General features: G+C 39.6%; 2 protein-coding genes across 2 annotated transcripts in view; both read right to left on the bottom strand.

Annotated features, from left to right (window-relative positions):
- The window catches only part of LOC113479585 (AF4/FMR2 family member 1-like), a 320,468-nt gene that overhangs the window by 117,522 nt on the left and 175,764 nt on the right, over positions 1 to 27,182 (bottom strand). The gene's annotated exons all lie outside the window — the stretch shown is intronic.
- Positions 591 to 20,577, bottom strand: PKD2 (polycystin 2, transient receptor potential cation channel). Its single transcript, XM_026847731.1, has 14 exons — positions 20,418 to 20,577; positions 17,460 to 17,593; positions 16,856 to 17,106; positions 15,893 to 16,117; positions 15,122 to 15,350; positions 13,172 to 13,342; positions 11,873 to 12,054; positions 10,693 to 10,813; positions 8,171 to 8,269; positions 7,073 to 7,194; positions 6,143 to 6,260; positions 5,721 to 5,884; positions 4,818 to 4,965; positions 591 to 3,817 (listed from the first exon to the last, which is right to left on the bottom strand). Exons 1-14 carry the CDS (start codon positions 20,509 to 20,511, stop codon positions 3,584 to 3,586), a joined length of 2,292 nt encoding a protein of 763 aa, XP_026703532.1. The 5' UTR covers positions 20,512 to 20,577; the 3' UTR covers positions 591 to 3,583.

The raw sequence follows: 27,182 nt of genomic DNA, 5'->3' as shown, positions 1-27,182 counted from the left end.
TATAGTGCACTAAAGGCTTGATATACTTAATAAACCCAGTGTGCATGTATTTCATCGAAGACTGAGATGGATTTACATCAAGCATTGAATTTTCATTAAAAAGGTGTATTTTGGACGTGGTGAGACAGCTGCCCAGACAGAACTACAGGGCTTATATACGAGCCTGGGATTTCCAAGGAGCATTCAACCCTCTAGATGCTGTAGGACTACCTGACACAGAGGGAAAAAAAATAAAAGGGAAGAAAGAAAAGGAGTAGAGAAGTTAACTTACACAGCAAAACTGTGAAGTAATAAAAGGGACAGCGTTACTAGCAGTCGGAACTGCTACCTGAAATAGTAGAAAACAGACCTGTGCATTTGCCCAAATGTAAATGTGAAATAAAGTGTTAAAAAAAAAAAAAAGTACTGTTTGGGCAATGAAGCAGTAAGATCAGCCCAGTCCTCTCTGTTCATTTACACCCTGTACTCCGGTTTTACATTATTAGGTAATCTGAGATAAAGTATGAGGTAGAAGTAACACACACAAATAAAAATGTAGGATTCTTAATGTTCCATTATAAACAAACCAAGTTTATGGCACAACGTTTGCTTTACAGATTATATAAAATGTTTATTAGGAAGTAAAGTGCTCAGTTTTACAGATCAATAACATTCTTGATCATTGTAGAAGACTTGCATAATTAACAGCTTCCTAATAAGACCAAACACTGTACATTACTATGAAAAAACCTTACCTTTGTAATAAATGACAAATAATATTATAATATAAAGTTGAAAAATGAAGTAATAAAATGTTTGTAACATTTGTCAAGTGGCCACGCACTTACTGAAAGGCCCACTGTTAGCACACACGGGTACCCCATGAAAACTTATTGCACTTCAAGATGAAGTTTGTTATTAAGTAACGACACGTTACAGAAATATACCTCAACAAATACAGCTATGAATGCCAACATTTTCATAATAAACATATACTACAAATAAAACATGAACTGCGTGACTGAATTTACATTTTGAAAGACACATGGTTGTTTGTTTTGTTTTGTTTTTTACAGGAAAACTATTTAAAACCATGCTAACAGGCTTAGTTTTGCTTTCTTTCCTCCCAACAAGGCCTGACCTCACCCAGATCACTTCCACACACTCCCCCAGTCCCTGCTGCCACAAACCTCAGCATGCAACCTGCTTTACAGGCCACAGGCACAAACCTTAACGCAGCTGATAACTGGACAATTCAAGTTGGGTCACTTGGCCAAAGTCATTGATTTTAAGCACCTGATTAATTTAAATACTATCTTGGCATTTATATAACCCTTGACCCCTGAAACTCAACATCGGTTACACGTTACACACATGTAATTAGTTAGCATGCCTCAGTTTAAACTGTAAATGTCACATACCAACACACTACACTTTTTGAATATTAATATAAATCCATGTTTATTTAAATTGCTTTGTATTGTATTTTTTATTTTCCTTGCACACCAGCTGGCCATGTGTAAAGCTATTGTTTCTTTGGTTTGTTTAAAGTCAGAAATGCCAGCTCAACACTGAAAAGCTTTCCTCAGGAAGGTTTCTAAGGTCCAAAAACTTTCAATCAAGGCAAGAAAAAGCTTAGTCTATGTGTCTCTCGTTTTACACAAAAGCCCTAACCACTGCGCTGTGTGCCATTTTGGGAAGTTGACAGGGTCTCTTGTGAAAGAGTATGAATTTCTTCCTAGGACAGTACAAAATAACCCACAGAAAGAAAAAAATACTTCACAAGAATCACTACCCGTTTTCCCACGTCATTCTGTTCTCAAGCCCAAAGCTACTAAGAAATTCCAATCACCACACTGAACTGCCTCCAGCTCCAACTTACGTTATGAGAAAGCATATCCACAGCAATTTTAATTAAACTTAAACAGGGAAAGGCATGAAGTCTATTTAGTTTTAACAAGTTGTCTGGTTAGAGGGAAGGCTCTGAGTCACTGCACATCCAGGCAATGCAGTGGTAAGAACATACGCAAGATGTAAGCTTTGCTTAAGCAATACTACCATCAGAATGCAGTGCTGACCCCTAGCAATAACCTCTTTTTGAAACAAAAAACACCAACATAACATATACATGCTACTTATACTTTGTTAAATAGGCATTTTTTCCTCTATATACCCTACTAATACCTAAGATGTGTTTGATTATGCAGCTTTATGTTTTCCTTTATACCAGCTCTAAGTCTTGAATTTAAAGACAACTGTCATCTTCAGGAAAAAAAACGTACAGTTGACAACCTCCCTCCTACACCAGCATTCCACGTATGGAAAAATCTCACCAGGCAAAACTACAAACACTATGCCTCAACGCTTTCTATAGAAAACCCGTGTCATTTCAGTGTTGCATCTCCTTCCAAAAATCAAACCTCCTATGACATAGAAAAGTAGAGGAAATGAAATACTAAAAATCAGTGATTACACTACAAACATCTTCCCAAAGAAATCATGTGCTGCACCTCAGCAGAAAAGCATATGTAGAAATACACCTAATAATTTTACAAGCAGTTCTGTTAAATGTAAATACAGGCTACATAGTCAAGACATGATTAGAACTTGATAGAGCACATGATCAGATTTTCCCAACTGTCAGCATCTTCTCTGTCCCCTTCCCTGTAACACCCAAGGAAGAGTTAGTGTTTTTCAATTTTGTGTGCTTTTAAATAATGTATTTTCTGCAAAGTAATTATATTTAATGAAGAATCTATGGATTGTTTATCCCAGGAACACTTAGATCATGAAAACACAGCATTAAAAAATGGGTACTTTGCAACAAAAGCTGAAAGTGGTTGCGCTAGTTGGGTGTGAAAAGGCAGTTCTTAAAAGTTACTTTTGAAGTGCTAATGAAATGCAAAACCACAGAAAGTGTACAGTTTCTATTAGAGAATAATGTGATTTACAGTTGTACAAACTAAGTGCACTTTCTTCTGTTTAAAAAAATGTAGTATTTCTCAAAAACAGGAAAAAAATAACATTTTAAGTGAATTAAAATGTTAGTACACCAAGAATAACTCATACAAATAGACAGAATCTCATAGTAAAAATGTGTGCTATTTTATCTCTTCAAAAAGTGTCAGCTGTTATAAAGAATGAGACAATAAACTCATGCCATCTTCTTTCAAAAATTGCTTTTAAAAGTATTTAAAAAACATTTTCCAATAGAAAGCAGACAACTTAGAGCCCTTCATTTGAGCGTTTTAGCCATAGCACATTATTCTGTCTGAGACTTGCTGCCTTCATGAAAGTGTCCCCCATAATACAGGCATGGAATCAAAATTCTGTCCAGGCAGATTTTGTCCCACCCGGTTTCTATTCTCCTGCATTTTCATTTCCAAGGCTGACAGCCTCACCACTGGTAACCTGAATGTGACAAATGGCTTACATAGGTCTGAAAATGCCTTACGAAGAGAATATTTACTTTTGCCCAGCAGTGAAAACTGTCCTTAGTGGTCTGATCACAATGATCATGTCATGCTGGGAAAACAGTGGAGCGGTGTGTATTTGTTGGCTTAATACTGACCTGAAGTGTTCAGAATCACCTACAAGGTTAACTCTACATGTGGATGTTATTCCCCCCATTTCCTCCTCCCCCATCCACACCATCTGACTGGGAGGAAGATGGCCGAGAGTTCCTGGAACGCGGCTGGCCGTTCAGTCCCAGCGGTGTTCCCAACCGATGGCTCATTTGGGATGCCGTATCATCAGATTCCCATCGCTCCAACTCCTCTCGCACAAGTCGCTCCATTTGTTCCCTGTGGATTTCATTGTCACGACCCAGTCTTTCATCCTAAACAGATTAAAAGACAGAAGCTGGAAGCGCAGCTTCCAAACCGCAGTCGAAGCAAAACCCTATGGGAAATTCTTACACTGCTCAAGTACTTCCGCAGGCTAGTAGAAACACAGCTACTGTAGTAAGTTATTTTCTTTCCAGTGACGTAATGCCCAGGTTGTCACCTTCACTTATGAAAGCACAATCCGTACTACAGTGTCTAATATTTAAATCCACTCCAGAAATGTAAAAATATACTGAGCAGAGCACGCCAAAAAGGAAGCCCCATCTCAAAAATGAAGCAGAATTATTGGCTGGAACAACTGTAAGAGGGCAGCAGCAAGTCTGACCTACATAACCCACCAAGACAGTCTGTCTCATTCACCCCTTAACAGCTCTGTTCTGGCTGTTCTTGCCCCATCAGGAAGCCTGACAGGTTTTAGCTTCCACAGAAATAACACATTCATCTCACTGGCCACTTCCAAAAGGCCCCTCAAGAAAGAGAAGGTGGGAAGGGAGGCAATAGAAACTACATAACTCAGGTGACAGAAGCAACCTACTTCCACCTGCCACATACAATCCCAAAAGCAACATGGGAGAACAGCGGGCTGCACGGGCCTGCTGGGATGGGTCACCTAGACTCCCAACAGACTAGTCCATAAAAAGCTTTGTATTAATCCCAACAGACACCAAGGGATGAACGAGCTGCTTCAGCATCTAACAACCACCACTGCTGTCCAGTTCAGGGGTTTAAATGGTGCTCTGTTGCCCTCAGTGTGACACAGGTCTGCCATAAGATGGATTGTCATATCTGAAACTTGCATCATGTCCCTATCATTTCATATTTTAATTTTTCTGTTTTCCTAACACAAAGCTGAAAAACCCTGAGCCACTGCCAAAGCACCCACCTCGTCTTTACCACTACTCCCTCAACCCTCCCAAGCCAAGCAGTATGAGGTAGTGCTAACAGTAATCAAGCCATGCAGGTCATGACCCGACAAGAGAGTGGGTTTCTTACTTCTGTCACTCCATCCAGCAGTCTTCCCAACACATCTCTCCTTTTCAGTTTGGCTCTCTCCATTGCTTCAAGCTTCACAATAACTGCGTCGATCTTGGAGACAATACTGCCAATAGAATGCTCCATGCGATCGACCCGCCTCATGAGTCTGAGGGCAACAAGTGTGAGCTTCAGTGACTCTGACATTTCTGACTTCTAGCTCGTCAACAGAGCAGAAAAGGATGAGACAGCGCTTTAATTTGAGCACACATCCGACTTTCCACAAATGAGCCAAGGAATGGGCAAAGTACACAAGAGCAAGAAGGTAACACAGGAGCAAAGCAGATGGGACAAAAAGTACATATTCCACTCTGTTTTCCCTGCTTTTAGGGCATCCTCATCAAAATTTGTTGGTACTCAAATTCTTCATTCACGTAGGGTTGCTATAATTAATACGGAGAACTATTTTAGACAAAATACACACTCACAAGTAACTTAATCTTATTAAAAACAACAGCTGAAGTTCTCACTGAAGCTAAAACCTCAAGGTTTTACTAGTAAAAAAACCTACAAAAGTCTTCTGGGATTACTGTAGCATGACCATTTCCTTTGTCTTTTTAATGACTAGGTTTTAAGGACAGGGTTTTTTTTGTTGGGTTTTGTTTGTTTTGAATTGGGTTTGGTTTTCTAACCAATTCCCATGGCCCTCTCTAAAATACTTCTAGTTCAGATAATACTTGAAAGCTACTAAAAGGAGTGACTTAAGCACCTTAAAAACACAACATTTGCTTTTTATGAACAATTTGATTAATATTCAGGTTATAGGAGAGACTACTACATAACTGAAAAAAGAAAACCCACAAGGCAAAAATAAAACCCAAAAACCACCATGCAGATTTGTTCCCCTCAGAAGAATAAACTTACACTTGGAACTCTTCATAGGAAACTCCACTAGAGCTGCTGCCCCTCCTCCTGGAGCTGTGCCCACTATCTTCATCCTCATCCTCCTCAGAGTCATCCAAGCTCCGGGGGAAGCTGCGGCTGCTCAGAGGACGTGGCAGAGAGCTCCTATCCATGTCCAGATCCTCCTTTGTGAAAACACAATGCACAGACAGATATGATGTAAAGACTTTCACCTGTACATGGGGGATGGAGGTATCAAGGTCAGAGACCTCCTGACCTCCATCAGCTCCCCCTTGTCTTTTTACAGTTTGGCTCAGCTAACCGGCCAGGGATGAGAGGAAATGTGAAAGGAAACAAGACGACTCTTCTAGGACAGCCAATCAGCGCGGGGAGAAGGCTGGCAGACAGCACTGGTGGCATACCACTCCTAACACTGAGCTCACCCTCTCTTTCTCCAGGTCATCTCTCATCTGCTGATGCTCATGCTCTGTCAATTCCTGGTCCCCATCTTGGTCATATTTGGTAAATATTGCTTCAATCTCTGCATCTGTGTGTCCCTTCCTGAAAAGGCAGTAAAACCAGTTCCCTTACTTTCCATTTTTCAGATGCTGAATGAGCTTAAAAGTATTAGAAAAACAATTTTCTCCAAACAGACTTTCATCCCTAAGCCAAAGGCATGACTGATCCCAGTACTGCCTATAAACTTCACATCACTGATGACAAAAAGCTCAGCCCTCACCTTTCATTAGCACAAAACTCCCCTAGACTGCACCCTGCTCCTTCACAACCACCTCTTTTATACGTCCTTGTTCCCCTTTCCTTGGGACTCCGGTCTGTTCACTGTCCTGTGGTAGCTCTCAAACATTACCACTTCCTCAGAGGCTTTCGATCTCTCCTTCCTCACACCCTTTTCCCCCCACAACACAGCAACTCAAGGAGGTTGGGCCCCAGAGCACCAAATCCTTCCTCTGGTGTTGGATGCTGCCCCACTGCAGTAACACCAGCCATAGTGCAGACTCCATGGGCCAGAGCTCAGCAGACCTCCTTAGTTAAGACTTCTCTTCCACCTCAAACTGACCACTCTTTTCCCATTCTTCTCCTTCTGAAGTTCCATGCCAGTTTGGATTTTCCTTTCTGCAATGCCTGCAGACCCATATGTAAAGATTGGCTGTTTGTTTACATAAACCTCCCAGCAGACACTGGAAAGCACTTGCTTTGTTGCCCACTAACCAAAAGAACTCAGCTGTGTTGCCTTTACTCATATTAGCATACCCTTGACAAATCACAGAAATGAGAGAAGCTTGCATCAAAGACTCTTAACTTCACATGTCTCTGGGGATACTATTCAAGATAAGAAGTAACAGCTTCTTTACCCTTTTAAATCTTGCCGGAGTTCATCAAAATTTAGTTTTCCCCCACCTTGTCTCAGACTTTCTGAAATGTCATCGACAGTAGTTTTCTTCAATTTAAGTTTGATCATGGCTTTGTTGTAGCCCTAAAAGAAAAAGTGAAATTTTGTGTTTTACTTGTCATGAAATGTTAACACTTGATTTCTAATAACTTTTTTGATTACAAAAATCAGCTAGCACACACTATCATTCAGTGTGTTCCAAAAGGCCTGTAAGAATTTGTCTTTTCCTCCAGTTTATCCATCTTTTATTTCAGCATTTAAACGGGCAACATACAAATACCTTCCTTCACTGTTAGAAGGCTTTCATCATTCAATTTGAACTGCAGGTCAGTAGGAATGGAGTATTTTGTCCCAGTAAGACAACTCTGGCAGTTACTGGCAGTTAAGTGACAGTTTAAAATAATGCTGACAAAACAGGTACAACCTTCTGTGGTCATTTTGCTTATCTTCAGTTGTAGGAATGACTTTTTATTTTTATAAGTCCTCATCCCCACAAAGTACTGCTTTTCATTTTTTCTCTGCTCTGTTTTAATAACCAGTTTCTAAGGTTTAAACTCTGAGTTACTGGTTATGCCAAGTATGTGTTTAGACATTTCTGACCATGGTACAGCACCACATCCATGCCAGAGTGCATGGACATGCACATGTTTTCCCTAAACTGGGATTCAGGTCAAGTTCACCTTACTGGCAGCTGCCCCTGGGAGCTCCTAACACATTATCCAAGACATGCCTCATCTTATTGTGCCTGAAACAAGGTAATTCTGAATTCTGTGACCAAACAAAATAGCGGTGTAGCTTCACCAGTTCAGTATTTCTGCATGTATCTAGACAGACAAATCCTACTATCACATTCAGTAGGCTGATCATTCAATGCAGTCTTAGATGACTAAGACACATCACAATAGAAAATTCTAATTAATTTAATTTACACTCGGCTCAGATTCATTTATTAAGAGATGTGTATTTTCATCAGCTGCTGCCAGCTTTACACTGCACAGCTTGTATAGTGTTTTATGCAGATGTGAGGAATGAGATGTCCTGAACAAAACATTATTTTTACCTTCCTGATAAGGTCAGACAGTTCCATTTCTGCCTTCTGTTGTGCCATATCCAATTTGACTTCAGAGTACGTATCATTGATAATGGCCAAAAACATGTTCTGTTCATGAGAAAAAAAAAAAAAGCCCACTTAAAAATTTCAACAACTCTGAGCACTGCTACTCCTATGAACTATATATTATTTTTTTTAAAAGGTCCAGGAAAAAATGAGGGGCTGTTTAAAAAGCATCAGGGACTTGAGATATATGTCAGTGCATCATATTTCAAAAAGAACTTATAATCAAGACTACTGGTTATTAACATAAGTGGACAATTACTTTCCAGAGAGGGTTCATGCCTACACACAGCAGCTGCAATAAACCATGCCTGTTTATCATGATATGTTTGAGTTCACCCTTCTACCTGCAAGACCAAACTTACACAGATAACAACTGTGAATTAATCTAGGCAACACATGTGGCAACAAAGATGCCTGAGGAATCAAGTTAACTATTCATCCTGTAATAACCAGCACAAGCACAAGGTTCTTATCTAGTTACAGCTCTGCTTGCATTTCAGACTAAAGGTAAAAACAAAAGCAGCTTAAAATCAGACACTTGGCACGTATGCCACCAAATCTGAAAAGAGTTTGGTCACTTGTTCAGACAAAAGAGAAAAAAAAAATGGTCTCACTAACCCTGTGCCAAGCATATAATTTACTTGAACCACACTGTCATTACTGAAAAGGTCCTGCTGAACATGGAGTAAACATGACTGAACCACAAGCTGGACATGCAAGTTCAAAAAGAATTACTCAATTTACTGTCACGTTCAAGGTGGCACTCTTATGCAGAAAGGCAGTGTTAGTCTCTTATTTCCTCATGGATTTAAAATGCTTTAGGAGAGCAGTCCTCCAATGCTGTATCTTTATGCATTCTTGCCCAACACCACAGAAGGAAGAGGTAACTTGACTACTGTCTTTTGCTTTCAGCTGCCCAACATTAAGAGTTGGTACTTTCTGCACATCTTTCCTAACTTAGTTTCCAGGTCTCAGGCTGTTCTCAAGGAGCTTACAGCAATGTTTCACTCCAGCCAAATGACAGGATGTGCAGATATTAACAAGCACACCAATTACAGCCAGTAATTTGGATAACCTGCTGTGCCTTCACACTACAGTGCTTTTCTGCTACACCTTAGAAAAAAGTATTTCTTTCGCTTGCTGGACACTACCTCTGCTCCTCTGTATTTTGTGAAGTGCTTTAAAGCAAATATGAAACCCACTTCATGTGCTTCTTTGGCCAGAGTGACCCATATGTTACTTTCCTATTTGACTGTTGGTCCATCTCACTGAACACTTGAGATTCTCTTCCTTACTAGAGAATAGCCAAGATGAAGTCTTCTCCTACAATTATATCTGAATGCCATTTCTCCTCTTCTCAAAGACTAATAAAAAACCTCATTAAGTAAAAGGGTCATTAAATAACTCTAAAATGATACAGGACTGCTGTACCGTTTTAAGGTTAGTAAAATCCTGTTTCAATGCTTGCCACCTTACCAAATTGCCAAAAGACACACAGTTTGGGGAGTTATCTGAGGATTTCTTGCTTACATAACAGCTTCTGCCTAGTGGTATCATCAGAAACAAAGTTACTGTATATTAATGTCATTACCTAACTAACTGAAAACTACATCCAGGTAGAAGATAGTTGGGCTCTTCTATCAACATAAAAAAATTTACTTGGTCTCCTAGGTTTCTAAAAGAGGTCTCCTCCCTCTACTTTGTTATATTTTGTTATATAAATTATGAGCAAGACTGTCATATGGATTCAATACTAGTATTAACAGAGAGTCTACAAAAGATGAGCACTCACAATATACTGTTTGAATTTATTTGTCAAACAATCATGTCTACATACTGCCTCTCAGATAAGCTGAGCTTATAATACCCTTTGTCAAAAAGTGTACAGGTAGTCTGCCCTGGGAAGATAAGAAACATGGGGCCCAGCTCCACCCTGGAGAAGGCAAAGAGGACAGAAAAGAGGCCTTTTCAGGCAAACCTCCATATCTGAAAGCTGCTGCATTGCCAATGAATTAGGCTTTTCTAGCAGCAGAGCTGTGTATTGCATGTGTGAACTAGGCTGTTGTAAACACAGCCAGCCATGCATTGCAACACTTTATAAACTAAAAGCCTGTATGGAACATTACAGTTACTTTTCACTAAAAGATATGGGCTTGCTGTATATGCCAACCAGGCACTATACAGATTTTAGAACTAAAAATTTTTTTATAATAATAAAAATTAAAAAAAAAACCCAAACAATATGTGGAGCACTATATGGGAATGACAACACACATACCATGCAAATCTATTTTAAATGAAGAAACAATGAAAGAGTGTAGTGACTGGCCCTGAAACAGTCAGGCCCCTACATGGACTGCACACTCACTGTTATCAAAAAAAGCCCCAAGTAGCAGTGAGAATCAAAGAATAAGAGGTGCAAAAATAGCCACCTACCCACCCCCCATAAACAAAAACATACATACCAAAAGAATGAAGAACATAAAGAACACAAAGGTAGTGAAATAAATTGGTCCCAAAATTCGATTAGCTTCTTCAACCTCTGTGAAGTTGAAGTCTCCCAAAATGATGCGGAACTGAGTAAATCTTAAAAAACAAAACACATCCAAGAGTTGAAAAAAAACACTTTTGGAGCTGTGCAAGTATTCTCAAACTGTTTTACCCTACCAGTCTGACTGATGGGCAGCAGAGAGGTCCACACTACTGTAATACTTTATCAGGCAAATTCCTCAAGCCCCTCTCTAGGCATAACCAAACTTGCAGTCAGACACTACACACACAGAACAAAACTAGGGTGCTTGCTTCTTTCTGGCTTTCAGTCACAATTGATAACGGGGGCAACAGGAAGCAGAGCAAACCAGCAATTACCATTGTGAAGCTTTAAGACCCACTCCTATCCCTCTCCTATGCCTTCTGCCTTTCACATAGGCACAGCCCCAACCGTCTCTCCCTCTAAAGCTTGTCTGTACAGAAGAGGCTTAGCACTGCACAGCACCATCAGCACACTTCAAGTCTCTCTGCTCCTCTACGCTTTTTGCGACCCTGCCCCAACATAAAGGGGTGGGGGGAAGTCGATAACTAACAACCTGGTAATTACCTCAGTTAGAATCAGGTTATGCTGTACCAAATCAATAAAGGGAAAACTGATTAATGACCCTCTATTAAGTCCTATCCCTCTCCTCGATTCCAGTAGATACTTACAAATTTACTAGCTGGCTAACACAGACTCCATTTGTGAGTCTACCAACTACACATACTATCAGGAACACAGCATTATTATGCATACAACAGTAAGCATTACAAACAGAAGTAAACATATAATCATTCAACTGCTGAAGACAGAGTTACTGCTTTGTCTAGGAATGTGGCCAACTGTTACAAAAAAAACCTACGTCACTTCCACCAACCAAAACCTGCCTTTTTTAGCTCATTGATCTAACATATTTTTAATCTCACAGAAAAACATTTTTTGAACTAAAAATGTTGCCAAAAAATGCATTTGCTACTGAGCTGCATCAACAGCGATATGTTTGCAGCTTCTCTGTTATGATGGATGTCACTACAATTTTAGTCTCTCCATGAGGCAACCAAATCCATTTACTAATACACTGAGAAATTATTTGCATTTTTTATTCTTGTACTTACATGCAGTCCTGGAAAGTGCTGAAGGCATCGATTTGAGTGCCAAAGACAAGATAGGCCAACTGAGCATATGCTAAGAAAATAATAAAAAACATAATAGCAAAGCCAATGACATCTTTGACACAGCGAGACATGGTGGTGGATAACTGACTCATTGTTCTGTTGAAGTTAACAAACTTGAAAAGCTGTTAAAAGAAAAACAACAACTGTAAAGACAAGGAAGACAACAATTTCTTAACACAATCACTCTCCAGCCTTTTACACATAAGATGTCTTACTGAATTTAACTGGAGACAAAGTCAGTTAGTTTACATTTAGATATACATCACTTCCTAAAAACAGTTTGAAATGTGAAGAAAATTCAGTGAGAGTGACAAGGTCTTGTTTTGGTGTGGCGTTTCGTTTGGTTTTTTAGTCCTCTATTTGGTACCCTGGCTGCAGAGCAGTGTTACCAAAATGCTTCCAAAAGCCTATTTATTTTCAAATGAAGGCATTAGCTATGAAGTAGTAAAATGCAAGAAAAGATCTTGCAGCTGACTGCTGTGAGCAGGTGCTTGGACCAGAGACTTCCCAAGGTCCCCTCCAACCTGCATCATTCAGTTATTCTACAGTTCACCATTCTTATAATGAGCCACTTTGACACAAAAATTAGTTGCGACCTTGTCTTATAAAACAATAAGAGATTACCTAACTTGCTTGATAAACCTAAGTATCAGTTTAGAGCATCAGAGTGGAAATTCAATTATTGATCTCATTTTCCCCCATTAGACAGTTTATTAACTAAATGCTCCTTTGCAACTTTATACATACAGAGGACAGGAAAATTGAGTATGGATGCAAAAAGAAGTATCCCTGGAAAGGAGGCAGTAAAACAGAAATTAAGTTTAATTAAAGTAATATATCTAGTTTTAAATTAATTGGACTAGCTTTACCAACTGTTCAATGACTCAGCAGTTTTAAGTGGACTAAATGGGCATAGTTAAACCAGGCTAGAAAAAAAGCAGTACCCAATAAAGATTACTAATTCAGCAATAATAAAAACATTTCTTTATGTGTCTGCTGTTGACAAAGCACTAGTACTGACTACATCTTCCAGACTTAGACAAGGGCTGACTAAACCTATGTCAAATTACAACCTTGCTTTTAATCTGCAAGAAGTTACTCCTGTGCTCTTTGGTCATGACTTTCTCACGTGATCAATTTTAGGAGAAACATGACTAAACCTCAAATAATGTATCATGCAAAACTCAGAATACTGCTTACGTTCTAATGTTAGAATAAGGATGTGTATCTTAGAGTTACCTTAATCCAGACAAAAAACACAGTGACTGCAGCAATGTTGTTGAACTGCATCTGCCAATATGCCAGAGGTTCAAAATTGGGGAACAAGTTCTGATCTTCCAGCAGCTTCTTCAGGAGCAGATCAACAGTTGATGTCCTATAGATGCTAATTCCTATAGCTACCACAGAGAGCTGAATACAAAAGAAACAGACAAATATATGAAAGTCGTTAAGGTTTTTACTTGTTTTAACCACATACACCAAATAAATTCAAGATATGAGGAACATTACATTATTTATAACACTACTAATAATGTAAGCTTTAAGTAAAAGCAAATATATTGGTTTTAGGGTGTCCTGACTATAAAGCCAAAGTTTCCAACAGGAAAGTAACAGCTAAAGATTGCATGGAGCCTAGAAAAAAGTCACTGATGCAAGCTTCTCACAGTCCTTCAGGGTCAATCCCAATGGCCACTGATCACATCACTGCCAGATGGTTACGGGGACTGGAGGTGGCCTGGTTTCCCCACCTTTCACTCAGAAGTAATTTAATGGCCCAGTGGCTGCTGTTTGAGATATGTTCAGAAACTCTAATTTGGATCCTATCAGGAAATGCATTTCACACCACCACCATTATACTCCTCAACTACAGCCAAATACCTGGGAGGAAGAAGATTTAGAAATCCTTTCGTTGCCACAGTTGAAGAGCAAGATGATAGCAAAGCCTAGTGGGCTCAGAAAAAATGAAGCTGTCAGAGAAGGAAATGTAAGAAAAGATAGATGACAACTCAAAAAGACAAAGGTGAACAAGAGTAAAGAGTAGAAAGAAAGCAATAGCTAAAAAGGAACTAGAGTTTCTATGGAGTACAGACTGACCAGTATTGCACAGAACAAGCAATGGCAGAGAAGCTCTGGTTTTGCCATACAGGTAAGGTATTTTGCTTTGACATCTACAAATGTGCTTTTATATTAGTGTAAGTGAACACTTAACCACGTGTACAGTCACAAAGTACATAATCCTAAATTTAAACAATGTCCCTCAGACATTGACCCTTTGTGTGAAGTGAATTTTATACTCACACTCCAGCAATTGCAAGGGCAAAGCATCTTATTCCTGGCACCACTGTTAAGTGTAACAAATGGCACACAAATATCCTCCTAACTGGTCCTTCATTTACAAAGAACTGTCATTTCTCTAGATTACAGATACTAATTTCAAGACTTAAACCTTTGATTTGTCCAAGCCTGAAGATGTGCGTGCAACATGAACTGTTTCAGCACTGCTGGCTTTGCATGCTTGCAGTAAGCACATCTTGATACAAGTCCAGAGAGAATTGTATTATGCAGCTTTAAATTCAAAGCTCAGATTTTCTTCTGCACCAGGATTACTGATGTGCAACACTGTCCACTTAACCAAGAAGGCATCCCTGACAGTTGCTAGTGCTCTACAATTTAGACACTTCAAACTTTTGTATTAGCTGGTGAGTATTTTAATACCACATTAAATCTTTGTGGTTCTTTTAAACACGCAAATCCCAGTCCCATTCAAGTGCAAATCACTACTTGAAAGCAGATGATTTGCTTACTTGAAAGCCACTGCAATGATCTGTATCTCATACACAGAAGAGAAATGAGGGTGGGTTTGTTATGTATATTTGTTATTATGTACCCATAATGGCTGTACCCCTACAGACAAAAACCGAAAGAGTATACTGAACAAATACTCTTAACTTTTCACCTGGATGTGAAGGTTGAAGCCACCAAAGACAAAACAAGCAAATTTGCAAAACACACCAACATTACAACACAGACTAAAACTGTCTTATTTGGACTGAACAGCCCAATAGTCTGTAAGTATCCTTCCTAACAATAGCCCTATTCCTTGAACCCAGAAGAGGAATACCGACTCATTAATGTCTCCCACAAAGTACATTTCAGAAAGATTTTAGCCATATTATAAAGATTACTTACCACAATGATAAGGATATCAAGGCAATTCCAGAGACTTCTGAAATAGTGCAGTCTATGAATGTGGATTTCTAAGATCTCTTCCACCATGTAATAAAGAACAAAAAGACAAAATGCCATTTCACAGGCTGCCAGGAAAAAATCAAAAGTGGAGATGTAGTGAATCAGCCTCACTGGCTGAAACTGCCAAGATGTAACAAGGCCTCCAGTCGCTGGAAACTCCACTAACAACCTGCGTTCAGAAAAAAATACAAAGATAAATAAATTTCATTTACACAGCATTGATGAAAATCACTATTAAAAGACATACAGATTTATTTACATAATTATTTAATAGAACAGGCGAAAGCCCACATATGATTCAGAGAAGACACTACATAGAACAGCACTCAGTTTTGACTAAAACCCAAAAAGTATTTCAGGAACAGCGAGAAAACCGAGACAGAAAGACCAGTCTTCACCTGCATCTATTCCATGCTGTCTAAAGACTGATGTTGTATATTCACGTATTTACTTTATAAGCCAAGTCACTACAGCAGTTGCCCACAAACTGCACCCAAGCCATTGCAGCACCAGGGAAGTCAGAACTGCTTCCAGCTGGTGAGCGCAGCTGCTAAGTGGAGTCCCACTTGTTTGACAGCAAGGCATGCCACTTTGTCACTTTTATACAAAACATACCTTGACCCACATCCTCAAAACAAAGCCATCACAAGAAAAGCCCAACCCTACAACCTACGCTATGCAATTTGAACACTGTTGTGGTTCTGTTCATACCTGACAACACAAAATAGGTTGATGTTTGCATTGTATACAGAGAAATCAATAAAAGCTGCTCTGGTCCCTCTGTCCAGCCACAGGTTCTTCTTAAGACTAGCAATCTGCACAGCTGTCACTTCTCTGGTCCTTGAGAGGTCTTGGTAATAACCAGCCCCACTGTATGTGGCAATCAAGCCCCAGTGGCTGCTCCCATTCAAATCCTTCTCGTTGGTGTACGTCCAGCTAGTTCAGAAGTAAGTGAAACAGAGCACATTAGTCTTTCCACTTTCAACTTTTTTTTATTTTTTTTGGTTAGGTTTCGCTGCTGTCTGTTCTGTTAATTCTGATTTCATTTAAGAGGTACTTGTAGAAAGTTCTGATATACCCTGGAGAAAGAGCTCACAAAGTTCCTTTGACTAACATTCCAAAATTAAGACAGGAAGATTGGTCACAAGTATATTAATTGTGAAAAGAGAAAATATCTATCTACTCACTTAAAATTCCTGTCCTCAGGAAAAGAAACAAAAATTGCCAGTTACATAGTTAAATTCCACCTCCAAAACCTTTTGCAGTTCAAGTCACACATGGTCCTCCAGGAGAGGCAATGCTATACCCATTTTTAGCCAGGGAAGACAACTCAGTGAAACCCACTGCAGTAAAACCAATCTGGAATTACAGAACAGGTGCTCATGAGCTGCAGTGCTGCACTCAGATCGCAGTGTGTCTCCCACGTGTAACAGATAGCAATGGCACAACCACAGCACCTGAACTCCAGTGGATCAAGAAAGAGCACAGTCCTCTCCAAGTTCCGTGAGGTTTCTCCACAAGCAGAACTGGCAGCTGCTTTGGATTTACCTGGCTTTACAGACAGAACATACAGCAAATGCAGAGTTGCCTCTGCCAAGTGACTTACTGTGTAATTCAGCATAACCCAGGTCAGGAAAAAAAAAAAAAGTATTTGTCTACAGGAATACTACATACGCTGTTCCATTTTGAAGTCCAAAAGGAGCAGTATCTTCATTAGCTACAGAATACACATCATAGCAGTCTTTGATTTCATCCTTTAAATCTTCAGGTATTGAGCATGAGCCATTTCTCACTTTCAGCTGCCTAATGCGAGGCACCCCTAGGAGCAGGTTCTCATAATAAATGAAGCTTTTGTTTTCTGCCATGGTTTTGTTGTTGTACCACATCTCCCAGTAAAGACCATCCAGCAAAGGGCCTTCTGTAAACTGGGGAGGAAGACAGAGTTTTAGTTTGTATGTTGCCAGCACTGTTTTTATAGGTCTTCATTCCATGGATGTGTCAGAATTGTAGTTGACAATTTTTCTGACCTAAGGCCTTACTGTTACATGTCCTCCACAGACATCTCACAATGTTGCCCTACCCTGACCCACTAGCAATACCTGGGTTCTAAACTTTCACATATTAGAGGCCTGCTTTGTTCCATAGCTTTGACACCATGCATATAGATCTTCAAGCACAAACCCTACAGCATTAGAAAAAAGTTCCTGCAGGTTAATTGTACAGGTCACGACAGGACAAATGCATCTCAGCAACAGGAGAAAAATTGGTTTTAGATTACCTTCCAGAAGTCATCCATTGTGGACAAAGTTTTGAAATCAGTTTTCTCCATTTTTGATACAGGTGTTTCCAGGAAGAGCTGCGACATAACCCTTGTGTAATAGTACATACTGGAGCTCACTGTCCCATAAGTCACTGCAAAAGATTTAACAAGGAGTGAGAGGTAAAGGCATGGGGGAAAAAGAAGAGAAAAAAAGAAGAAAGAAAAGAGTATTTTGCTTGTTGTGAATACATTAGGCTATATTTGTACAGATTTTGCACTGAAAGGTTTTAAGTTTCAGAATAAAAAAAACAAAACAAAACAACACATCAAGCAGCATTTGCCTGTCATCTGCAATTAAAATACAAAAATCAGTGAAGAACAGGCTGATCAATCAGTTTAAAATACTCCTGAAAAAGTTTAAAAGTACTCCTTCCAACACCTCATTCTATTATTAACGCTTATACAAAACCTAACTTCAAGAAAAACAAAAGCATGATTCAGCATCCTGAAGAGAGGCATCTAGTGCCTTATTAGTTGACTTAGGCTATCCCAGACGTCCATAGATAGCTGGCACAGATGGTACAAGACCTCAGAAAAACTGCCCTGTTTGAGCAGATAATGATGGTGAACCAGGGTATCACAGGGCACTGTGAATGACATTAGCCCTCAACAATTAGACAACAAAACATAAACACGTAAAGCAATGTGTTTTCTGTAGCAACTGGAGAACAAGAACTATTTTTAATACTTCTGCTGTGACACATGGAATGTATCACATGACTATGCAATACCTGGATTCTCTCTAAATATGTAATTTCAAAAACACAAGAGTACAAGAAATGCCCGTAGCATTTAGCTTGTACTGGAAAGCTCTCTCCCTGGGCACGCCAAGACACAGAGCAGTCTGCCCCATAGTTATCACTTATGTGTAAAATTAAAAAGGATAGTACTTTAAAAAAATACTAATGAATTGGCAATATCTGTAGATATTTAATACACTATATTTTTCCTTTATTCTGTTATCAAAAATCATTTTCAATAGCAAAACAAATTGTTAACAGCCTGTAAACTTTTCCCACTGAAACCAACTTTATTTTCATTCCAGTCCCTCTCTGCCGCACCCCTCCTGGTTGTACAGCATACCGGCCACAAGCAGTCTGACACTACTTTGTCCATAAAGTGAGGACTCCAGAAGAAAAAAACATGATATTTAGTATATAACCATACTTGCAGTACAACACAAGAATAGTTGTGTCAATGGTACAAAGTTTTGGGGTTTATTAATAGGCAGGCTTGCTCTTGGAGCCAGTCTGCCAATGGGGTTTTGCATTTTCTACTCCAAGTTTCACAAAAAATAAAAAAATCACCTTGTTCTATTACAACTGATCATAAACGACAACTTAAGTGTCACTGACATTACAGGCATATAGAACAGAACTGCCCACACTAAAATTGGAGAATTGAAACACACGTGATTAGTGACAGAACAAGGGGGAATGGCTTTAAACTGCAACAGGGGAGGGTCTGACTGGACATTAGGAAAAAAATTTTCACAGAAAGAGTGGTCAGAGAGTGGAATAGGCTGCCCAGGGAGGGGTGGAGTCCCCATCCCTGGGGGTGTTTAAGGGTCGTTTGGATGAGCTGTGGGGGATGTGGGGTAGGGGAGAACTTTGTAGAGTCGGGCTGAGGGTTGGACTCAATGATCCCAAGGGTCTTTTCCAACCTGAATTATTCTGTGATTCCATATCAGCTTTCTAAAGATACACTAACTTAATACATACAGATTTTGTTGTCATTCTCCCTAGTAACCAAATAAAATATCTACTTCACATCTCCATAGAAAGTTCTACTTTCCACTGTCTTGCTAATTTTTATGCAAATATATGAACATGCCTCATTTTGACTATTAACTCAAAAACCCCTTTAGATCTTGAAACAGAATTGTGTAACAGTTTCAAGTTCCCAAGGCCAGAAAAAAGGCTGTGTTCAGAACCATTACATTACAACAGCCACAACTGTTCACAGTGCTGTGTGAGGCCTGTGACAAACATCTGTAGTATCTGTACTCCAGCATCACAAAGGCTCTTCACTCTGAAAAAAGAGCAGCAAACTCAGTTCAGGTTGCTTTCTTAAACTCTGTTTGGGTCCAGGAACATTGTTGTGTACAAGGCTAGAGACCCATCAAAGCTCCTCAGTCAAGTCTGTATTTAGTAGAATCTTCTAATATTATCTTCAGAGTTGGTTCTAGAGCACCTAGCTCAAAGCAGTCACCTACCTGAAAGCCAAATAAAATAATAATTAAAAAAAAAGAGTAGGTTGAACGTTACTCTGTTCTGTGTTCTCTAATGTTACAATACTTCACATGATATCACAGACAATAAAACAAACAACATTTAAATCATGGAAGTCTCCAGCTATGATCCATATACACTTGAGTGTATATAGGCTACAGATGGTTTAAAACATCCAGCACAAAAACACAGATTATCAGATATTCCTAAGTAGCTAGCATTATCTCTGCCTTTCCAGCTACTATCAAGGACATCTATTCTTAGAATGACCTGTACATAAGCTTGGTGATAAATCCAAAACTTGGTGATGTTAATTTAATTTTTTTGTCCTAGATGACTAACGCTTCACATTTAACAGTTCTCTTCGGTGATTTCAAAATGCGTAGCAGAACCATTACACTGTGGTAAAACATTAAAAAAAACATGCTTCCTTAAAACAAAGAGTAAATATATTATCATCCTGCTTAAAGGTTCAAAACTTATTACGGCACAGAAAGTTGCAGTATTTTCAATCTCAAGCAACAATCCATGTGCAGAATCAGGAGGAAGATTTAATTCCAAATATCTGCCTACACATCTGCCCATTGATTCTTCTCCAACATCACTGAAACAACCTTCATTCTGGAATCACAGAGAGCAAACAGATAGTAAGGAAATGGATGCATTAACGCTGAACAGTACTTACGGACACACAAGACCACAAGGAAAATCATGTATGTAACCAACTCCCGTAAAACACTTTTTAGATATCGCTCTCTGCTGGTGTTGCTTTCTTCCATGAGTCTCGTCCCCCACAAACCTTAAAAGGAAAACATACATAAAGATGTACACAGATGCGAGACCCCTCCCTGCAGTGCTGTGTCCAGCTCTGGAGGCACCAACATCAGAAGGACACGGACCTGTTGGAGCAGGTACAGAGAAGGCCACAAAATGCTCAGGGGACTGGAGCAGCTCCCCTGTGAGGACAGGCTGAGGGAGTTGGGGATGTTCAGCTGAAGAGAAGGCTTCAGGGAGACCTTAGAGTGGCTTCCCAGCACTTAAAGGGGCTACAGGAAAGACGAGATCAGTGGGTGTAGAGACAGGATAAGGGGGTACAGTTTTAAACTGAAAGAGGAGAGATTTAGATTAGATATGACGAAGAAATTCTTCCCTGTGAGGGTGGTGAGGCCCTGGCACAGGTTGCCCAGAGAAGCTGTGGCTGTCCCCTCCCTGGAAGGGTTCAAGACCAGGTTGGACAGGGCTTTGGGCAACCTGGGCTAGTGGAAGGTGTCCCTGCCCATGGCAGGGGGTGTTGGACTGCATGGTCTTTAAAGTCCCTTCCAACCCAAACCATTCTGTGATTCTGTGTCTGATACTAGATATTCAAGTGACATAAATTCAGTGGTTTGAAAGCTTAACCTGTGTCATGCCTGCTGCAGGTTCTTCTGTGGATTTTAAACTGATCTAACTCCAAGAAAGAACAACAACTTCTGTAGGCTGAATGGGGCCTGAGGCATATTAGCTATTAATGAGATACCATAATACTTCAGTAAAAGCTCAGCAGAACTATAACAGCATCTCCTGCAGATTTGCCAAAGAGTTGCCACTTAAACCCACAAGGTATAAAACCAGATACAAGTATACAAAGACTCGCACAGTTCAAGAAATGAAGTGCAGTATTTTGGCTTTTTTCTAAATATGAAAAGCATTGTTAGATGAGTGAAAATGCAGGTTCAGTATTCAATCTTTATTAGTAGTCTTTAACTTTCTACCTGAAAGGGGGATATGTCAGTCAAACACATTTTTAAAGAAACAAATCGTAACTCAAATAGGCAAGACATGTCCACCAGAGACACAGCAGGGATCTTGGTGAGTTACTTATACATGATTTCTTTCCCTGCACAACAAAAGAGTTATTATTGAAATATTAGTAGCAGCCTAAATGAGCAACCTATGTCTACCTGTCAAACTGGGCAACTTCATTAACTGAACTACTTCTGTCTGGTTTTTCCATTTCACATTATACTTGATTTTCTGAAGACAGAGTAAGGGAAGTTACTGAACTCTGGTGATCCCTTCCAAAAGGGTAACAGAGAAGCAAAAGAATCTTTTAAATGGAGTCTTTAAAAGATGAGAACAGAAAGCAGTTAGTAACCACAATAATTATTTCCTGTGCCTAATACAGAACAGAAAAATATCTGGGAACAGCTGCTGATACTCAGACCAGAACTGATACCTTCAAGGAACTTCTCTTCATTTAAGCCTAAACACAGTAAGGTGAATTGACCTTACTTTATGGTGGAAGAGAAAGCATATCAAAATAAAAATTCACTCTTACAGAAGCACATCATACTTCTTTTTTGGGTATTTTAAACAGCCAACCTTTTAAATCATCCTTTATGCTCACAGTAGGTAAAAATAAAGTAACCTCAAACTCCCTAGGAAAAAATCTTGGATCCATCAAACATACCACAGTAATTTGAAGTTGAACGGAACAGTAACAAGGGATAGCCAAAACACGTTATAAAGCTGACAACGAAGCAAGAGTTCAACTACTCTGCAACCACTGCTGTAAGATTAAAACGGACAAATCTGCCTGCTGCAGAACCTCATTTGCTAACAAAGAGGTGGGAAGAAGGAGGCTCTTCCCTCTACCTGCAAATACGAGCTGTATTCAGAAAAAGTCAGATGCTTTTAGAAGCCTTTCAGCTACCACATTTTTAAGTTGTGACCTAACTACAAAGTCAACCAGGAAACTTCTCTTCAACAGGCACAGCAAGCACTGACAGTCTTAGCATTAATCTCTGTTCACACTCCTTAATTAGTAATCTAAAAATCTCCACTAGTGTCAGCTGTTCTTTAAGGCTAAGTGTGAAAATTTACAGATAAAGACTGCACCTTTACTACGCAGAATGCCAAATCCTCACCATTAGGTCATTCTTGAAGACAGAAGCACAAAACCATTTACAGAGTCACTAATAATAAAGAACTCAACAAATTCACTCTCTAATACAGCACTGCGTTGCACTAGCAACCCTCATAATAAAGGCAGGAAAACATTACAGAAGAGAGGAAGAAAAGGCTGGAACAGCCAGTGAGCTAAGCTGGCGAGAGAGACAAGTCCTGGCTGTCAGCACATTACTCACCAATAAGAAATGTGGTGAGCAGAAAGCTTGAAAGCCCAAATTCTGTCATATTAGAATGTTAGAAGTCAGTCAGCACATAACAGAAAGTTACATACGAAGGAAAAAACCAACACAACAAACAAAAAAAACAGCACCAGAGACCATACAAAGATCTTTAAAATGAAATAGTGGATTTGCCTGTCAGACAGCTTAAAGCTTTCATTAGTTGCCACACTTTCAGAAGATGTGCATATTATAACCCCTTTTTGCCTTATTAGAATATTGGGTTAGATGCATCAATAACAGTGGTGGTAAGTAGTGCTGGATTTAAGCTGACATCTACTGCAAGCACCAAAAATGTTTCATTTCTAATCTCTATTAGTCATTTTCAGTTAATTCCTTATTTAAATTTGCTATTCATTGACTTTTTGACAGAATCTATGTACTTTTAATTTAGCAAACAAATCTGCAACCAGCAGTTCTCTCATTCTGTAGCCCAAATGGTTACTCAAAGAGTATAAGAACTCTTCTGAGTTGTCAAAAAATAATGGTCAAATGCAAATTTAAAAAATAGATTAAATTTCATCTTATAATAAAAAGTCTAGCTTGTTAGGTAACACAGAAAATTAAAATCTTTGTTTACACATATATAAATATATATACATGATATATATTATATAAATACATGTACTTACATCTACACATATACCTACATAAAGACAAACTTATGAAGTACAGAATGCACATAAAGCAATTCAAATGTATGTAGAAGTCTTAAATTCTGGAAGGGCTCAAGCCAAGATACATATCACTAACTAACCTGCCTACACAGAAATGCAGATGCTGCAGAAAGAATGGGGCTGGGGGAAGGGGAGGAAAGTGACCCTCAGGCAAAGATGCTTTGTCCCAAAACACCACCACAATACTGTCTCACAATCCTTAGTTCACATTCCTTAGTAATATACAATTGAAGCCTGCACTAGTTCAACTCAGTAAAAATGTCATGATGCATTCTACACAAAAATAACAATTAATGAGTTACTAGGAATGATATTTGAAAGCTCCATTTAACAGTAACTAAGTGTCTTTCAAGAAATGCCCTACACATGCTCACATGAGGACATAGTAGCACTGGGTGACCAAGTACAGCTCTGAGGGACAGATTACGTTTCCAGCCTGGCTCTTGAAATTGGCTTTGCCCACCCAAACTTTTGATGACTTTCTCCTTAAGAGTTGAACAGCCAACCCCGCCTCTCCCCTTGGCATCTGGGATGTTTGCTGAAGACAACTGCAAAACTAGAGGGACTAAAGCTAATTCAGAAATTCATGCTGGAATCTGAAAAGAATCCACAAAGAGAAGAACCTAAACCACAGTCAGTCTGAAGTAGATGACTTTCTGTTCACTTTGTAACTCCTGTTACAATCTCCCCAATAGCTGCAATTGCCAAAATCCCATTACCTTAAATCCTCTCTGCATTTTTATTTCACAACTGACAGCAAGAAAGGTGTAAGCGATCATTCATTATCCTTCAGTTGATGAGTGACAACTTGTTTAGCCATGGTAACACTATCATTTCTGACATCCAAATGATTCATCCACCTTGCTGAATTCTGTCTAGTGAAATGGAATTTCATTAAATAAATCTATGCTAATTTTCCTCTGGTCATCTAGAAATAAAGTGAGTACTTAGGACACCATTTTCCAGTCTTCAAAGTTATCCATGAAACGTCAAAAGAACTGAGTGCTCTTTCCAGTATTAAAACCTCAGCTATCCTTCAAGTGTCCTGTATTAATTTCAGGCTTGAAATCGGCACTTTCAACATGTAGCCCGCAGCGATCACATTTCTTCAGAAAAGGTTCAATACCTATGCAACAGGCAAGTACAACACCTTGCAGTACCTTCGCAGCATGACAGTCACACCTAGCCATTTACTGTGGCTTTGAATTAATGGCAACATTCTCACCGAAGAACCTGAAAGGATCCATCTACTCCAGTAACGTTACCTACGCTTGCTTATAAACACAAAATGTACACAGTTCAGAAATCAACAGAAACTGTGGATAGTAACCACAGGGATAAATCCACTCTGCACATTCCTAGAATATGAAACCAAGACTTTTCATTTTACAGCTAAAAATAGAATACTACTAGTGTACACTGACTGTCTCAAAACAGCGAGAGGCAGCTTGGTCCATGGCCATTACTGAAAACATTTATTTCTGCTTTCTTGCACTGCAACTTTGCACCACTGCACACTTGATTAATGCAGCATATTAATACTTGACTGCACACAGCACACACTTGATTAACAGGCTCACACCCAGGAGTGTAAAGAGAACCACACCACTTGACATGGTAATATTATGCATTCTTTCAACAGTGGCCCTCATCTTTCAGCCTGAAAGTAGAAATTAAAGTGTCAGTTACTAAACTGGTTATTGTAGCCCAAGATACATTGCTTTTAGGCAGCAGGAGAGGCAAGGGATCCATCTATCAGAACATGGTTAGAACATCTTCTCTGGCAATATCTACCAGATGCTGATGCTGCTGAAGGCTCAGCTGCACTCATTCTGTCCAGCACATCATGCAGCTTCACCAAAAGCCAATTCCTCTTGGTTCTGCTGCTTGCTCAGCTGAACAAGGTGAAAATAAATGGCTCAGAAACCAGCACCAAAATCAGACCTAGCGTGGATAACCTGGTTTTGAGTATTACTGCAGAAATCATGACAGAGATGAAACAGTAGCAACATGCCAGGACATCACCAAGTCACTCTCACACTCACCTCACGTTCAAAACACCACTATTTTTCACCACAGTTTAAAAAAGCACATACAGGAGGTTCCTTCTTAGCCAGAACTAGTATGAAGGGAGCAGCTGAAGTGTCTACTTAGATAAGAACTTTTATAAGAGGACTTCACTTTATCCATGTGAAGCAGCTCCTTTCCTAGGCATTTATGTATCTCAGCAACAGACTAAACTAAACACACCCTTGAATACTCCAAACAGAGCAAGCGCCAGATCATGCATAACAAATAATTATCACTGATATATTTTCCTGGCCATCCTGGTTTTGTGCTGTGAAGTGACTTAGTTCATTGAACACTCTTCCAATAAAACCTGCTGAAAAGAACACATGCTCTATTCCATAATCCAGGCAAGTCTGACTTGCATCCAAGTAAAACACTGCAATGATCAAGGGGGATTTATTTTGGTGCAAGACATCTTAAGTCAGAGAAATCATTATAGCAAATAATTTTTGCATGCACATGAAAATCAAAGTGAAAACATACAGGACGTACAATAGCCTAATTTACAAGTCCCTGCTTAAAATTGACTTGGTTTTAAAACCTCTGCTGATGCTCTACCTGCCAGTAACAGTACTACCTATCACTTCAGAAAATTCACATTTAAGAATAAACCTTATTTTCTAAATATGGTTTACTTTTCCTGCAGCTTTATAACTATAAAGATTTTGTCTGACATTTAAATATATTCTGTGTTTTAAATCCTCACGATTCTATGCTGACATTTTAAGCTTCTCTGAAAAAGAACTGGGGCTTCCTCACATGTGCTCCCACAATATTGAACCTAAAAGAACTCCCCATCCACCATTTTCTCTGCTGTGTCAAATCAAGCCTGTACAGGGCCAGCTCAGCACACAGCTAATGTAGCAAGCTTAGAACAAAACTCCAAATGCTCATTTGATGTGCTCCCACTTGTGCTTCAAACTATGTCCCTGGTCACCAGCTGTGCACCAACAGGCAGCTCTCAACAATCAAGGGCAACTCCAAGGCACTGCACAGTACTGCAGAAAAGCAATAATTAATAAAACACCCTCCCAACAGCCCCACTCTAAGCACGAATACCATCCTAACCACCTCTTTAATAGGACAGAGAATGCTGGGGTGGGGGGAGGAAGGGAAAAAAAAAAAAAAAAAGAGGAAGAGAAGAACAAGTATTCTGCTCCAAAGACCTGGTGTCGGGTCAAGAAAAGCCACATGCATCCAAAAATTATATACTGAATATACTGAGTGATACTGAAGGCAGCCAGGACTACGACCGAGGGGGCTGAGAGCTCTACGCTCCAGAGGAAAAGCAGTTGAGAGGTGTGTCTGCATTTGTGCGTGCGGCGCGACATAACCCGGGCAGGGATCAGAATACGGATGTGCACAAAGAGGTGGGGACAGAGACAAGGGTAAGATGGGAGACGGGAAAAGAACACGGCCAGGGGGAAAAAAGGGGACAGGTAGCGAAGAGGTGGGTGGACAGAAGGGACTACAACGTCATCTCAGAGCCGGCCCGCAGGAAAAGGCAGCCGAGCTGCAGGAGCTCGGGCAGGAGGG

The sequence above is a fragment of the Athene cunicularia genome (genome assembly GCF_003259725.1).
Source record: "Athene cunicularia isolate RWA chromosome 4 unlocalized genomic scaffold, athCun1 chr4_part2, whole genome shotgun sequence".
Classification (NCBI taxonomy): domain Eukaryota; kingdom Metazoa; phylum Chordata; class Aves; order Strigiformes; family Strigidae; genus Athene; species Athene cunicularia.
The sequence above is the reverse complement of the archived record's forward strand: the minus strand, read 5'-3'. Positions and strand labels throughout refer to the sequence as shown.

Coding starts and splice junctions, on each gene's coding strand:
- PKD2 (XM_026847731.1), bottom strand. CDS start 20,511: ATGGAAGAAAGCAACACCAGCAGAGAGCGATATCTAAAAAGTGTTTTA. Junction 13,343..15,121: donor TTGATATCCTTATCATTGTG/GTAAGTAATCTT, acceptor TTTTGTATTCAG/CTCTCTGTGGTAGCTATAGG. Junction 8,270..10,692: donor TTATGTTCTTCATTCTTTTG/GTATGTATGTTT, acceptor TCTCATGAACAG/AACATGTTTTTGGCCATTAT.